The 17,092-nt window shown below is 37.2% G+C and overlaps 2 protein-coding genes across 7 annotated transcripts; one reads left to right on the forward strand and one right to left on the reverse strand.

Annotated features, from left to right (window-relative positions):
• Positions 1 to 127: 127 nt before the first annotated feature.
• Positions 128 to 7,137, reverse strand: LOC109111883 (hormone-sensitive lipase-like). Its single transcript, XM_042745303.1, is given in 12 exon segments — positions 128 to 1,504; positions 1,580 to 1,950; positions 2,072 to 2,299; positions 2,539 to 2,683; positions 2,795 to 2,947; positions 3,089 to 3,274; positions 3,601 to 3,746; positions 3,876 to 3,967; positions 4,130 to 4,237; positions 4,239 to 4,363; positions 4,767 to 5,019; positions 6,917 to 7,137. Coding segments are annotated over 11 exon segments (2,031 nt in total). The 5' UTR covers positions 5,010 to 5,019; positions 6,917 to 7,137; the 3' UTR covers positions 128 to 1,270.
• Positions 7,138 to 8,992: 1,855 nt separating this feature from the next.
• On the forward strand, positions 8,993 to 13,646 carry LOC122140765. 6 transcript variants are annotated; one of them, XM_042745663.1, is made up of 8 exons: positions 9,272 to 10,028; positions 10,101 to 10,181; positions 10,659 to 10,710; positions 11,323 to 11,494; positions 11,578 to 11,756; positions 11,863 to 12,004; positions 12,156 to 12,295; positions 13,142 to 13,646. In XM_042745663.1, exons 5-8 carry the CDS (start codon positions 11,655 to 11,657, stop codon positions 13,445 to 13,447), a joined length of 690 nt encoding a protein of 229 aa, XP_042601597.1. In that variant the 5' UTR covers positions 9,272 to 10,028; positions 10,101 to 10,181; positions 10,659 to 10,710; positions 11,323 to 11,494; positions 11,578 to 11,654; the 3' UTR covers positions 13,448 to 13,646. The 6 variants fall into 6 exon arrangements, with proteins under 6 accessions (XP_042601598.1, XP_042601600.1, XP_042601597.1 ...); XM_042745664.1 differs by lacking the exons at positions 9,272 to 10,028; positions 10,101 to 10,181 and adding an exon at positions 8,993 to 9,255; XM_042745666.1 differs by lacking the exon at positions 10,101 to 10,181 and having other exon boundaries at positions 9,269 to 10,028; positions 11,872 to 12,004.
• Positions 13,647 to 17,092: the final 3,446 nt, after the last annotated feature.

The raw sequence follows: 17,092 nt of genomic DNA on the forward strand, positions 1-17,092 counted from the left end.
AAATTCTTTTAAATAAGTGATTAGTACTTATTATCAAGTTAGCATATTTTTCTTGTAGTAACAACAGGCTAAGTGCATTTTGTAAAATGTAGACCAAAATGTAAAACAGCACGGGAAACAAAGTTGCTTTAAAAATAGTGGATTATTTATTTATTGCATTTGACATTCAGTTAATCAAAATCCTCTCAGAAATGTACTGTATAGAACAAACATCTTTAGTGTTATGAGAAAAAAAGTACAGGTCTGAATCTAATTTGGTTATGGTTATGAGCACCCTTCAGCTGTTTAGTTTGCTGGATGTACTGGTAACAAGTCACAGCGAACGTTTCTGGTGAATCTGGCCAGTTCTTCTTTAAGAAATGATGAGGTAACCTGTTAATATAAAGGTTCAAGTGTAGACAACGGTACTCTATGAAAAGACACAATGTTGTAAATGCTTATATTCGCATCCTTAAAGGCCTCAAAGTTTTGTCTGGTGTATAATGCAAATATATTTGTCAAATTAATTATGCATTTTCAAATAATGCTACAGCTGACATTGTAATACAATGAGGGGTATCAAAGTAATTTCAGTTCATGAGCAGAACTGGATTAAATGCCACCTTACGTGGGACAATTAACAATTTTTTTTTTTAAATACCATACAGAGCGCATGCACAAAACATGCCCACAACTGTAGAATAAACTTTATGCGGCTTTAATAACCAATAATGAGGTACAAAGAGAGATTTACTAAATTTTAAAAGGTTACATTTTTAAATTAAACAAGAGAGAAAAACTAAAGCTGTGCGTTTAACACCCTTCTCTTTAAACATTCAAACCATTTTCATTTCAGATAAACATAAGAGGTCAGAAATGGTGACTTAAAATCCAAAGTGCAATTGGTTTAAAAAGAAAAATGTTAGTTTGCAGTGCAAAAACAGCTAGGATTGATCTTATTGCATCACTACAGGCACAATGGTGAAATTTTGGTGGATGCTGAGACATTCAGTTTGGTCAGAACACAACAGTGAACAGTTATTGTGAATACCTAAAAATGAGTCACTCTGATGAAAAACCTGCACATTAAGCCTGTAACTTTTGTATTGCACGCTGAATATACAATTGCTTCCAGGAGTTAAGCTGGTGGATTGACTCCTCTTTTTTTTTTTTTTTTTTATAAATTTCTGGTTTCGAACCTGTCAAAACTAGTTTCACTTTATTGTTATTTAGATCTATGGAACTTCTTGAACCTTGGAGGTCTATCAGGACTTTCCCAAGCCTAAACTGTCTAACTGAGTCCCTGCTGCCTCTGATCAGCAGGTTGCTCCTCTAGCTGGAAGACTTCTCTGATTCGTTTCACACATATATCAGATGCTTCCTGGGTTTCTTTGGAAAGCTGTACCAGGCTCAGGAAGCCATGGGGAAGGTCTTCAACCACAGTGAGTGTCACAGGCTGGTTCATATTCCTAAGCTTTTTGGCAAACATCACTGAATCATCCAACAGGGCATCCAAAGCAGAAGCCTGAGAAGAACAATCAAAGCATTAAAATAACAGTTTCAACATTGTTCCTGGAAATGCATTTTCATCGGGTCTTACCACTATATGTACTGGTGGAAGCCCCTTGAGAAGACTGTCCGGAGCAAGCAGAGGAGAAACAAATGGGTTCTTCATTAGTGGTGTGCAAGGTGTGTGCATATCCACCAGACACCTAGACCGGAGTGGCTGAAAGTTTTCTGGGTATTCTTGGACTACCCGTGGTTTCTCTACAGAATGTGACTTGGAAGGTGAAGGAGCGTCTGATGGTATGGTTGAAGAGGATGCTGCTGCTGCTGCTTTTGGTTCTAATAAATTCTGAAACCAATTTGTCGCTCCTTGGGTGAAGTTAGTCAACAACTTTACTGTGTCCTGTCCCAAAGCAGCCAAGGTGTCTATCTGTTGAGCTGGCTGCAGTGACTGACAACTCGAACCTGAGATAGAGAGAGTGACCAAGAAACAGTACAATCACGAAGGAGCGGTGGATAAAGCTGTTCTGAAACAATCTGTACTGTATAAGCCCTGTATGTAACATGACTTGACTCAAAAGCTCACCAGCATAGGCATCGATACACTTATAGAGCACGCTCAAAGGCAGCAGAGGGTCGATTAAAGTGAGCAGTCTGGATGGTGAGGCGTCTGTTGTTAGCAGAGTTGCTGGGTAGGCTGCCACAATCCCATCAGGAACACGTACACCGTGAGACATTGCCCTCATAGAGACAGTTATGCACAAGTTACCGCCTGCACTCTCTCCCACCAAACAGACACGCTCTGCAGTCGAGCCTGTTAAGCAAGATCAACATTTAGAGATTCCCGAGGCATGGCTGGCATGGATCACTTGTCATGTCCACACGTACTATTATGCTCACACCCCTAAAAGTAAAATTCACCAAGGTTGCATTTTATTGAAATTGTACAGTATTATACTGTAAATATTAAAATTACATCATATCCCCATTAAACTATTAGCGTCTGCATACTACAGTAGTTATTCCATTTGGAGAGGAGTATGCTTTACAAACCCAGCAAGTGGCAATTCTTTAAGGCCCAACAGTAGGCATAGAAACACTCTTCTAGAGCCCGGGGGAACGGGGCCTCTGGAGCCAATGAGTAATCCACAGAAAGAACAGGCACATTCAGTTCCTTTGACCAGCTCTTCAAGTAATTCTACAATAGAGAGAAGATGACACAAAGGGCCTCATCCAAAAAAAAATCCTAACAAAGAAATCATTTAGGAGAGAAACCTTATATATGGAGGTAAAACTGCCACAGCCATACCTCATGGGATTTTGAAGTTTGTGCAACAAAGCCTCCACCGTGGAAGTGTATGAGCAGGCCTGGAGAAAGTGGAGCTGTCTGACGACTGAAACCCCCTGGCAGAGAGAGCTGAGGCCCCTCGGGATGAGAAAGGGCCAACAGTTCTGCACTGTCCTGTAGGAAGAGTTTGAATATGGAGGACAATTAGCAGAATTTTTGAATGTCTGAAAGAAAATCATTCAAAGTCATTCAAAGTCTAACTGTTTGAATTAAAAATGTGTAATTAATTCTTTCTTTTTCATGAAACACACAAACCTGTCCTTGTCGGAGTGTGTGTGAGATCAAGCGCACTTTGACTGGCCCAGGGCCCCAGTGTGCAACTGGAGGATTCACAGAGACTGAGAGACTGGGGTCAGAGGCCAGTGGCAAATTCAGATTTACAGCTGGTATGATTAATATTACATTCACTTGCACCACAGTGGAAGCAATCCTTGTCAAACTCTTTAGAAGAGAAAAAAGATTGAAAAAAGACAATTGAAACTCTGCTGTCTTATTTAAACTTATCATTCAAAAGTTTAGGGCCAGTCAGATTTTTGAAAAGCAATGAGTATATTTATTCAGAAAGAACAAACAGTTATTTAAAATTTTAATAATATTTCATAATACTTTTAACTGTATAAGAGCAGAAAGATCTTTAAATCTTACTGACAATAAACTTTTGAACAGTACTGTAAATATCACTGCAAACCTACAGTTTAACAACAAGAACAATATAACAAGGTACTGTTATCTGTTCTCATAGAAGCACACAACATACTTATACTTACTGATAATAGCTCAGTCTCAGTAAGGTTCCAAAAGGTTTTCCAAAACTGCGTATCTAGATTTTGAGTGATGCGCTCAAACTCCGTCCCCCTCAACTCAGGATCTACCATGTATTTGCCAGATGTGAAGAAAGAAAGAGCAGCAATGCCTGTAAATAAATCAAAGTTCATTGGTGAAATGGATATGTAATGTGTGAGAATTGTAAAAGACTAATTTCCCCACAGCAGTTTTATGGGAATAACAGACATGAACACATCAAATCTGAGTCTGCACTTACCCAAACCAGTCTGCTTTTTCTTGTAGTTTTCACCAAAGGACACCATACTGATGACCGCTGTCTGTAGAAAAGGTCTGAGAGAGGGGGAAAACGGAGCAGAGACAAATAAATAAAGACTTTGTGTTTCTGGAACCAATTTGCATACATCATAAACAGCACGCACCAGTGAAATGATAGAATCTTTTATTCACGGGAGGTTTCTACTGTTAAAGAAAAAACTCTTTATGCAAAAGAACTATTAATATTATCTCACCTGGAAGCCCAAGCAGCGACCATAAAAGCAAGCTTTGTGCATGGATATGTACTCTTGCACAAACCGATCCTTTAAACCCCCTTCCTCCTGTGAATAGAGCTGACCGGTGGCAAAGGGCACTACAGTATGCTTCCATTTCTGCCATATTATGGTCCATCCGAAAAAATGCTCCACTGCAGTTCGATGCGATGTAACGGGCCTTCTGAAGGATGTGGGTGACGCAGGACAGGACCACCTATCGAAAACAGAAAACATCAATGGTCTATCATTGTGGATATTAGGCTAAATAATTTTTTTTTTTTGTAAAAAAATAAAATAACAGCAATATTACAAAATATAATAGCATGCCCTGAAGCATGCATTGAGTTTGGTGGGGGTGGGGGGGGGGGGGGTGCGTTCTGTTCTGATCCCGGAAAATTTAAAAAAATAGTTAAACGTTACAATTATATACCACACACACACACCACTAGATTACAGCGAAAAGCAAATATCTTCACAGCTGAAAGGATTTTATGACATGCCTTTATTTGCATCTAACCCCTCATTTGCAAATATAAAACAAAAAGTTATTCAACCTATAAAAATCCCCTTTTTTATGCATTCAACTTTTTTCTTTTTTTAAATCAACCAGTAGTTACCTTGACTAAGGTCCGATATCCATTACCAGGAGTCTGTGCATCCAAATCAAAATGGTGATAGACAGCAGTAAAACCAGTAATCAAGGGTTCAACAGCACGACCGTGTTCTTGAATCTGCCTCATGACCCCCAACAGACGATCAGTGGCGTCGGCATTTGAAGAATTGCTGCGGGATCCGTTAAGAGCCAAGATGACTTCTGAACATACCGTCTGCAATGCTGCGAATACATCCTTATGATCCATGTCTGACAAACTGAGGACAGAGATATCAACAATAAAAATGTGAAACAACCCAAAGAAACAAATCACAAACAAAACAAAACCCAGTCTGGCAATGGCCAAACAATGTCATGAATATACACTATTGTGTTCAAGAGAGAGCAGAGACACTGGCCTGTGTCAGCGGACACAAAGACTGAATGTAGGATCACGCAATATTCCTGCAGCATCTAACCCTTGTGTCATCAAAGTCCAAAAGAACGCATAAAACCAGCTACTTTGGTGGTATGATGTGTGACACAGATTTCAAGAAAATGCTTTTAAAAGGATTTGATTATCCTCTGTTATAATCACTGGAATAGGATTTCCAGACCATGATGAGAAAATGCAGTGCAAATTGACTGTGTTAGACATGACACTGGATCTCAGTAGCCAAATAAAAGACTTGCTTCATGATTAGACACAGTAGACTAATTAGTTGTGAGTGGTAATATATAAATTTAAACTATTTGCCCCAGGAAATGCAAAATTTGAAAAGGAATTCAAATTCAAACCTGGCTATGGACCATAGCTTAGAAATGAATTATTCACTGCAGCCACTGTTACAGCTGAACTGATCCCTGTTCAGCACTTAACTAAACAAACACTTAAATGCACTGAGAATCCAATTCACACTCACAAGTAGATTGTGTGCTGGAAGATAACAATCCAATCTGATCAATAAAACAATCCTACAAAGCCCCTTTGCACTTTTAACCCACCATCATGTCAGGAATAGTATTGGACATCAGCATATTATAGAAGCATATATAGTATGCTTATGGGGGAGTCGTGGCCTAATGGTTAGAGAGTCGGACTCCCAATCGAAGGGTTGTGAGTTCGAGTCTCGGGCCGGCAGGAATTGTGGGTGGGGGGAGTGCATGTACAGTTCTCTCTCCACCTTCAATACCACGACTTAGGTGCCCTTGAGCAAGGCATCGAACCCCCAACTGCTCCCCGGGCGCCGCAGCATAAAATGGCTGCCCACTGCTCCGGGTGTGTGTTCACAGTGTGTGTGTGTTTTGTTCACTGCTCTGTGTGTGTGCACTTCGGATGGGTTTAAATGCAGAGCACTAATTCTGAGTATGGGTCACCATACTTGGCTGAATGTCACGTCACTTTCACTTTTTCACTTTCATAGTATATTATTGGATCACTGATATTTTCTTTAGAAAATATATATGAACTTTGTCACACAAAACTGTAAAAATAATAATAATAATAATAATAATAATAATAAAATAAAATAAAATAAAAACTTGTTTTAAGTATACCTTATTAGTAGATGGCAACACCAGAAAACCAAAATGAATGCTGTTACGAACAGATGTATGGTGTGCAAAAAAAAAAAAATGAGTTATAAAATATTAATTAGAAAGAAAATACACAATATAATATTTATTTATTTAATATTAAATTGAATGTTAAATTATTAACAAAATATAAAATAATTATTTATTACAACTATTTGACATTTTCATGAAGGGTTTTACAGGTAATGTGAAAGAGGTTTTTAGAGAAAACCTATGAAGGTGGTTGCACCTAAATATAAAAAGCATTAAATATTTAATCAGATGTGTTGCTTGTTTTCCTGAGTTTTTAACAAAACAGATGCTATGTGGCCTATTATAGTAGCCATGCAAAGTAGCCTAAAACAGCATGTTATATAAAAGGATCTGACAACACAATTTGCGCGACGCAGCGCTTTCCAAACAGCTCCAGGGTGCTAAAGGTTGCTCATTCATTTTCAATGGGATGAAACAGATATCACGTTTGGGATTGGTGGCCTCCCACTCACAAATTTAGGTGACGACAGTCAAGACGCCAGCTAGCCCCCAGAAAAGTTTTACCCATGCAGACTGGAAGGTTTAGGTTTGTTAACCAGCGCTTACCTGTCACTCAGTGAGCTCCGCGACGTGTGCAAGTTTCGCCTGAACCGCGAGCGTTCGCAGACAGCAGCACCGCATACTGTCACGGCAAAACTATCGACACTCAGGCATTTTCATATCCAAACTCAGCGTGTGTTTTCGCTTTAACTTGCTTGTATACGCTTCCGTGCCTGTCAAAGTTTCGACAAACCCGCAGCATCATGGGTACACGAGTTCAGTACAGAGTCCTATCGACGTAAACGCGAGTGACGCGACGCGAACGCTTCCACTGCAATCAAAGCCTACTATGTAGTGCTCCAGTTTAGTTAGTATTAGGCCTACATATGAGGACGTATAAAGAAATCTAGTAATATCTTAAAAAAAAAACATTTAAAAAAGGTAGACCTTTCGGCTATATAAATACATTATAGGCCTATACAAAAACCTATTAATAAACATTTTTAACAGATAAATAAAACTTTAATCATTAAAGTTTTCAGCACTAGAGTATTTTTTTAAATAAATATCAGCTTTTTTTTTTTTTTTTTTTTTTTAGAATATCAAGTGGGATTTATTTTATTTTCATAAATATCACTTGTGTTTTAAATGTTATAAATGTATAGGCCTACTGCTTATTAATTGCAAAAGCCTGTCGCTCAAATCAATTTTTACATTGTTATATCATCTGCATTTACATATTTGCTTTCCAGGTTAACTTATAGCAAGATCAATTAATTATAGACAATTCATAAAATATTAATAAATAATGATAAATAATAATAACAACTTTAACTTTCTTTTTTTCTTCACTGTGAAATGGTCACAGTGAGCACAGAGTGGCAGACATTACCAAGATATTTCAAACTGAATCAAACAGGTCTGAAGTATAAAGACTCTTCAAGATGCCCATGCTTGTCAATAATGTCTCATTTAGATTTGATGAGCCTATGCGCTGATGTTCTGCTAATTGAATCAGAAAGGTCTGCAGTTTACTGATGTTTAGTATGACTGCTTGAGAGGTATTGACCGTTGCAAAGTGAGGTGGTTATTCAATGTATCTAAAGTTGTGTCTGTGGGATGAATGAGGACAATTCCAGGCTTTTCTGGGTCAGTCATCAATCAAACCAATCATGATGACTAATGACTCTAGATTTGGCTAAATGCACCCACAAGCAAATCCCAAACAAGGGGTCACGATCACAAAATCGACCAACAAGATCATGCTAACCTAACCAAACCTCAGATATGACCTCACTCTCTTTGGTAATACTTTGAGGTTCTTGGTAGTTTTGAATATGATTTGTATATGGGTATTAACAACACAGTGGTCTGAATGGCCAAGGTGGGGCACGGGAGTGGTTCTGTGGGCGCTGCCCATTCTGGGCTATCCATCTTTGATCAACAGCACAAAGAACAAAGCACAAAGACTCACTGCCTGTGATGACCAAATGGATTTTTTTGCTTGGATTTATGAGCTAGCAGCATCAGTTTTATACCACTACAGTTTTTTAACGTTAGAAAAAAGCCTCCTTACTTTCTTACAGACATCCTTTCGCTGATGCACAAAGCACTAATGTTGTTATTCACTGAAAACCTTGCCTTCCATCCTAGGTCTGAAATCTTGCTTGTGTTCTCGCACTTTCAAACCAGAACCAATCAAATTTTTGTTAATTTTCTTCTCTTCCTTCTCCTTATTCTGTTTAAAAAAATGCAAAAAACAAAGAGAAATGAACAAAAAATTACAAAAAATGGCTATACACATTGAAAACAGTAAAAACACATAAATAAAATTGTTCATATGAAGCAGAACAACTGTTTTCAATATTCTTGAGCAGCAAATCGGCATATTAAAATTATTAAAATGATGAAGCATCATGTGACACTGAAGACTGGAGTGATGATGCCGAAAATTCAGCTTTGCCATCACAATAAAAAAATTATAGTTTAAAATATTTTTTAACAAATTTTAATGGTGATGATATTTCTCAGCATTTTTATTGCATTTTTGATCAAGAAAATATATTTAGATATTTAAGGAGAGCAGTACTAATTAAATAAAACTTTTTAATGATTTGGAGAGAGGTCAGCTTTCATATACACACTAAAAAATGCTGGGTTATTTAATCTACCCAACCGCTGGGTTATGAAATGCTCTACCCATTATGGGTTATTTTTATGGAATTTGGGTTATTTTGTGCAACTCATGCGTTGAGTCAAAATCCATCAACCCAACTTATATCGGTTGACCCAGCACGTGGGTTGTTTGTGCTTCGAACCTCATCATCACCAGAGTCTACACACCGAGCGCTCGTCACAGCAGAGAACCTGATTGCTCATTCAGCGAGGCCAATAAATAATAAAAGGTATGTGTACACTACATGTCTAATTCACTTTGTCTGTGTTGCATTACAAATTAAAGTAGTATCTTTATATTGTCGAGGCTAGTTGGTTGGTTTGGCTAACGTTAGCCATTATCATGGAAGCACGGATAGCCTACAGCTTATCCGTTTGCTCTGAATTATAGTAATGAATTAAATAAACAAGTTCATAATGCCCATGGGCATATAGTCATGTTTATTGAATTCGCCAGGCTAATTTGCCAGCTAGTTTCAAGCTTAACTAGTTTACTAGCCAACAGGCTGTCAGTTAGTTGCTTTGCTAGCTATATTATTTTAACTGGCTATAAACGAACGTGCTTGTTTTTCCTGAAGCTTTTAATGTGACATGTGAAGACATAGCACAGTGTTTGACTGATTAAAATATGTAAAAACAGTGAGATAATCTGATACGTCTTATGTAGTGACCAAATTCTTATTTAAAATGGCGGCCTGGCCACTTGAGTGAAGGGTTGATGTGACACCACAAAGTATGTGCACATTTTGTGTAAAGGTGTTATACTTTAAGCAAAAGTTTATTTTTATTCATGTGAATTGTGAGAGATATGGGACTTGAAAGTAAATCAGTACAGGGCTAGTCTAGAATAGTCTGTTGTGGTGAGAAACCAGGACTCTTATTTTGAAAACTGAAAGGAGGACTCTGATATAGGAGCTGTGTGCGCGCCCGCGCCTTTACATCTGAGCAACTGGTGCGACGTGACACGGACGTTTCCTCATCAAATTTTCCTGTTGTTTTGCAGGTACTATTGTTACAACAACTTGCTAATATGCACACGAGATCTTTAATGCAAATGTATATGTTCATACCGCAGATATTTCGGGGAATGACGTTCGGGGTTGTGAATATGTTGATATGCAGACTGCCCGCCATTTTGTAAACGCTGTAACACGAGGTGATTGTGAAATGCGTTTAATTCGATTCAAATTGACTTCATTTACAAGGTTATAGTGTTCATTATGAGTTTACTTCAAATTTGTGTTTGGTTTGAGTTATGTATACATATAAAGATCGGATGCACTTATTTTGCAGAACTGTCTTATCTGTCTAACGTTACTTGGCCTTCTGCGCGGGGTCTGTAACATCAAGAAATATATATTTATGTGCACTGAAGGCTATGCTGTGAGCAGCCACAAATATTCTTCTGCAGTAAAAGCATAGACAACTTACATATATGCAATTTGTCATATGAACTGTATAGAGAGAGGGAGGATTGTTTCCTCTATAGTTTGTGATGCTAAATAAAATGGCTGGTATCTTCACATTGTTTTACATTTCTGCTGCTATAGCATTGCTTTTGCATGGTGACATATGAATAGTTAATACAATAGCAATTGTATTTTTGCTTAAGCTCTTTTTGTGTTTGTTTCAGATATCAAAAAGGCATCAGGTTTGGTTTGAAAGACTCCTCAAGCAGTGGCAGCGTAAGTGTTTTTTTGTTTTTTTTTTAATGTCATTGAGATATTTATTTGGGTTGTCATGATCCTTAAACTGATTCAGTTTGATTAAGGTTCCAATTTGATTTTCAATTTAAACTGAACTTGGTTAACTGGAGTCAGCCGAGGGCTCTATACCAGGCCCCCTTCTGTTTTTGCTAGATTTCCAGTGAAGATCTCCTGTTTCTGGTGAATCCTCACCAAAGAATACACACTAGGGTTCGTACATGTGAAAATTATTTTCCCGCAGGTCCTTTAAAAAGTTTTAAATAAATAATTTAAATAATTTAGCTGGAAATCACAACCTCTATGTACTGTGAGCCTGTAGGTCTGGTGTTTTTGGCAACGGAGCGTGGAGAAGCATAAACTTAAAATAAAAAACAAAAAATTAACATAAAAAACACAACACACCCCACCTCTACACAAAACACTTCTGTGTTGTTTGATGCCTGCTGTTATGCACTAAGCATCAGGAACAATAATTGATCCACTATTCTGAGGACAGACAGACGTACAGACAAACCCTGTTCTAACCAAAGCCCATGCTGTCAGTCAAATGTGCCTCTTCTCTATTCATTAAAGATTTCGATTTCTTGGCAGGAAATATGGTACACCCCAGGACGGAGCCAACGGCCAGCCACTGGATTCCTGGAGGAAAGGCTGCAGAATGTCAGGAAGCGGCTGAGATCAACCAGCAAGTCGCAGAGCATGGCACAGACGACACCACCACAAATGCCAGATGATGGAACTCTTGCAAGGGCTCTCATACCAGGCAATTATTAAACAGAAAAATTATTTGATGAAGCAAAACATCCATATTTCAGTGACTGACAACTTTGTTGTTCTTTTTTACAGAATGTACCATATCAGACAAATAGTTTAAATAATGGTTGAGAAACAATTCTCAGCCCCTCAGCCAGATAGAGACCTACATGCAGAACACAGCAGTCTACAGGGCCAAGAGGATTAGGGACAACAATTGGACCATCGATCAGATCCTCGAAGAGTTCCCTCGCTTAATGACCAAAGGCATGGTAGGTATAGGGAAATATGATCTTACATATGAGGAAACATTGTTTAAAACGTTTTATTAGTGTGCCACATTAAATTGGTTTTAAAAATGTGTTTTCCATTGTATAGATTGCACAGGACTTTCTTGTCCTACATGGGGATGCTGCATCAAAGTTGTTTGAAACTTGGCTACCCATTTATGTTGAGAAGATCCTGTACCTGGCAAGACAGGAGGGGAAGCTGATATTGCCCCTGGATAGATTAACACCAGGTAATATATTCTTGTCAGCAGATCTTGTAAATGCAGGAAATGCGATGGAATATGCAGGATATTTATGCAATTTTATGCGATGAAATTGCAGGGATTGTGAAATCACAAGTATGCTATTTCACATCGTATTGATACCCGTGTCTTCCTACAGATGGTGTTGGGGAACTCGCCCTGAGGCAGTTGCCAGCCTTGCTTTCACCTACAACTTACAAAGTTGGCCGTGGCTGCGGTGTGAAAGTAGTTCGCCACACCATTCAGGAATGCAGCTTGGCCTTCATCGACCATAAGCCTGTAAGTCCTCAAGCACATCTAAAGGGGAAACTTTATTAATTTTATCAACATATCTGAAGTCAGCAGGCACACATGCATATCCAGGTTTGTTTTACTATACTTTTGGGGACAGGCATCAAATATAGCCTGACAGTATTAGCTGTTCTACAAGCTTACGACTCGTTGGTTACTATTAAAGCATCCTAGAACACCTCAGCAGTGCCACAGGCTGATTACCTCTGTACCACACCGCACTGATGCAGTCATTTGTTCTAAAACAGGCACCAACAAAGTATTGAGTGCAGAAATTAACATTTATCAGAAGGTTGACACTTTTGTATTTTAACCCATTTGGACCTGACTCCATAAGGTTGACTCTAAAGAAGTCTTCTAAATCTACAAAGCATTTGCGGCCCACCTATCTGACCACCTAACCCTGCTGCCTGTCGGTCAGATAGGATAGTGAGATAGGGGGGCCGCACGCATTTTCTGATCCTGTTTATTGTAATGTTAGATCATCAATCAATTTTATGGCTTTTTAGGTCAATTGAGGTCTGAATCCTTTTTTTTTAATTGTTTTCTGTAATGTAAGCTATATGCTCTAAGACTTAGTCAAAAAAGGTTTGGAATATTTCGTTATGTGCAATGAAATGTAGACTATTACAGTTCAACTTTTTGAATTAGAAATGCACTGAATCTTTTCCAAATTGTAAAGCTAACTAGACTTTATCATAAAACAATAATTTCTCTAGTGAGGACCAGGAAAATGGTCCTCACAATGACTATATTTTAATTCTACTATAATAGTCGGTAGACATTTGGTCCTTACTCACTCGCACTCTCACTCTCTTGTATTTTCTTTTTTAGCCTGGAATAAACATGGTGCAGTACCTCCATGAGGCCAAGGCATGCAAGCCTTGCCCCCACATCCTGACGCTGGGAAATGATCAGAGTGCATTTCAGGCCTTCGTCATAATAGCTGGACAGGCCCTGGAACAAGAAACACTGCTTCAGGCCATTGATGTCTGCTTCAAGGCATTCTTTGTCTTTGACATCGAATACCCAAAGCAGTGTGAACATGTGTGGGAATTCATACAGAATGTGATATATGAAATCCAAGGAAGGGAGTCTAAAATTAAGTTTATTAAAACTAGAATACTTGCTTGCAAGTAGAGATAATGGCTCTTAAAAGCAGCATTTAGGAATTTGAATTTATTAACTATAGAGCTGCTGACTTTTGGCCTGTGGAATGTTCAGCCAGTTCAATCGAAATTGTTGTTTTGCTCTGAATGTTTTCCAAACTGAGTGAACTGCACCAACTGCAGTTCCACTATATTGTCGATATTAATGTAATAAATTTTTTCAAAGATTCCATTGTTTTTGTATTGTTTGTTTATTGCATAATATATGCATAAATCTAGCATGTATTCTGTTCTAGGTTTGTAGTTTCACAGTTTTATATGGGTAGTCTATTGCAATTTATTTTGTTAAATTTTACTGTAATATGTTAGACTTAATCTGGCATATGGGTTAATTTTACCCATCTTAATATGTAGTTAAATCAACCCATAATTGTAATTAATTTGACCCAGCATTTGGGTATAATATTTAACAAATATGTAGTTAAATCAACCCATAATTGTAATTAATTTGACCCAGCATTTGGGTATAATATTTAACAAATATGTAGTTAAATCGACCCATAATTGTATTTAATTTGACCCAGCATTTGGGTATAATATTTAACAAATATGTAGTTAAATCAACCCATAATTGTATTTAATTTGACCCAGCATTTGGGTATAATATTTAACTCAACTGTTGGGTTAAAAATGACCAACCCATCTTCCTGGGTTAAATTAACTACTGTTGGTCTGGTGCAATAGTGATCCAGCGGTTGGGTTATAAAACAACCCAAGTTGGGTTATTTTTAACCCATCATTTTTCTGTATGTAACAAATTGCCTACCCACAGCTCTACTATAACACTATTGCCACAACATGCTTTATTGTGTAAACTTCACTTGTCTGACTCACACACGTCAAACGTTCCTTTTCATCTGCAAGTTGTAACTTTAAGAACATTTTCTCATCACCAAAACGTTTCCTCAGAAAAGTAAATGTTCAAAAAGTGTTTAAGTGGGTTTCAGGTTTTTGCAGTTTCAACTTCAGCATTTCCTGGTGAATTAAAAATGTTACTTGCTGCTTTTTTGTAATTATTTGTGAAATTTACTAGCAATTACTAAGTTCAAATCATTTACATGCTTGCATCCCTAAAATGATCAGAAAAAAAAAAAAAAAACTGGTCAGTTCATGTTTCTTCTTTAAAATAAGGGATTTATGAGCTCAGGGATTTTCTGAGAACATACAAGGAGGGAAATTTCTGCGAAAGTGATACATCAGTCATCCCAGTGACTCATTCTTTTGTATTCCTGTCAAAGTGTTTTCTATAACTGAAGTGAAAATCTTCTCCGCATCCAGATTCGATTCTAAAATGAGAAGATCAATATTTAGTTAGTGTTTATAGCACAACACTGATTGACTGGATTGACTGATTGCACCACTGATTGACTGGATGGTAAAATACACATAACGGGTGTGTTCATGTGTAAATACAGGTTAATACAGGTTCATGGCGTTCTGACCTTCTTCTTAATGTAAAAAGTACTTTCCGGCTAGCTGAGAAGTCCTTCACTGGCAACAGTAAATATTAGCAACCGCCCAGGTTGCTTGTTAGTGGCCAAACCTTTGTTCCTGTGACACAACCAGTTTCATGAGGCCTGTAAAATCTAAACAGTACAGAGCGTCTCCACCTTCAAATGCAGCTGAATGACATACACTCAGGACACATGGAGAGACGGATCTATGTCTGAAAAAGACAGACGGGATTAAACCTTATGTGTGTTGCTTTACTGTTACCTTTCCAAAGTCAACCCCCTTAGCAGGAAGTTAAAAACAAAAAAAGAAGAGAAAGCATCTTTTGTTGAACTGTGTCCAGGAAGTCCTAGAATCTTAACTAATCTTTATCTGTGCTAAAAAGAAATGATGCTTTATGGGCATGACAAAGCTTTTTCAGGTGCATTTCAGCTTGTACTTTATAATATCTCCTTGGGATTTGATGTATTTTTATTAAAGCTAAACTGAAGCATGTCTTGAGGGTTGCCTTCCTTTTGGTTGTTTATTCACACAAACTTAGCAGTCAATCAGAGAGAATTTTAATTGCTTAATAAAAGAATCTCACCATGTTAAAGAGAACAAAAAATGATACAGACAATACTGTCGATGTCCTGTTTAATGACGTCATAAATTGTGTTTAAAAGTACAGGACAAAAATGATTGCACTGTTATGCTTTAAAACATTTTTCTGCTTTCATTCCAAGAACTTAATTCTGTTCAAATGTATGTTTTATGAGGCACTGCAGCGTAAACCGCTCAAAGATGATGTCCTTAAAGCCTCTGATCCGGCATGGAACAAAATGTTACACTACCCGCAAGCATTAGTGATTCTGTAAATGTTTCCTACCTCCATATCATAGCAAAACCATAACTTTTGCAACCGCCTCTCGGTGTTTCTTTGAGAGAAATATGACATTGCAACATATTACATTGTACTGTTTCATAGATGCATAGACAGTTCATGTGAAATAAATGAAAATGCTCACTAAAGGCAGCATTGCTTCAAATTCATCAGTTCTCTTGAGTAAAGATGTACACATAGTTTTGGAAGAAATAATTACAATATTACATACTACTCTATTTTTAATAATATAAATAAAATATACAGGATTTATACAGACATTTATTGAGTATTTACATAGAATTACAAATAATTACAAATATTACATTTAATAAATAGCCCTAATGTAATCAAATATTTTTAGAAAATATTAATTGATTAAAAAACTATGTTTATTTGAACTCTGCCGCTATATGTCAGCAATTGGCATCGACACTTTGGGTGGGAAAGTTTTCTTTGTGATAGCATTTGGGTTCTGAAAGAATTGTATAAAATGTATACTGTTATCAAGATGTAAAAAAAAAATTAGCAGGAACTATGGGGTATAGGGTACTGGTCTTATCATTAACAATGTTTTAGACATTTCATAACATATTAACAGAATCCTACAAACAGATCAATATGTTAATCAATACTATATGTGTCTGTATTTGTCTGGAATCTGCCTTACCACAGGATTAATTGTAAAATAGGTCAGAAGACTAATTCAGGAACAGATCTTGGGTATGACTTTCTGATAGCACAGAGTCCTATAAACACAGATCTATGGGGGTTATGGAGGCTCACAGACGTCTCTTCCGGTGTGATGAGGGAGGACAGTGTTTTTCACCACAAACACAAACAAATTAACTGCACATTATGAACTTGCTGTGATGCAGTAATCTATATTTTCAGTTCGAGTCATGAACTGATGTCTCAGTAATAACCTTAATATTGTGAAATCAGATCAAGTAATGAGCTATTTTTTTAAATAGATGTAAAATAATAAGAAAAATATGTATATAGGATAAAATATAATAAATAAGATAATATAGATAAGACATATTTTGAGTTTATTTTTTTTACCCTACTAGCAAAAAAATCTAACAAAAGAATGGATGAATGAATGAATAAATAAATAATGTAAGAGGCATTTTCTGAACACAATGCAGTGAATGTATAATTTTAGTCAAGGATTTTTAGTAATTTCTGCATACGAACATACTGATTAAATATGATTTCTGCAGTGCAGATTAAATGACATTCAAATAAAATGATGAAGTAAAGTGGATGTAAATGATGAATGATGAAGAGTGGAACAGC

Source organism: Cyprinus carpio, chromosome B19 (genome assembly GCF_018340385.1).
Source record: "Cyprinus carpio isolate SPL01 chromosome B19, ASM1834038v1, whole genome shotgun sequence".
In the NCBI taxonomy this organism is placed as follows: Eukaryota; Metazoa; Chordata; class Actinopteri; order Cypriniformes; family Cyprinidae; genus Cyprinus; species Cyprinus carpio.

Coding starts and splice junctions, on each gene's coding strand:
- LOC122140765 (XM_042745664.1), top strand. CDS start 11,655: ATGCAGAACACAGCAGTCTACAGGGCCAAGAGGATTAGGGACAACAAT. Junction 11,757..11,862: donor GCTTAATGACCAAAGGCATG/GTAGGTATAGGG, acceptor TCCATTGTATAG/ATTGCACAGGACTTTCTTGT. Junction 12,296..13,141: donor CCTTCATCGACCATAAGCCT/GTAAGTCCTCAA, acceptor TTTCTTTTTTAG/CCTGGAATAAACATGGTGCA.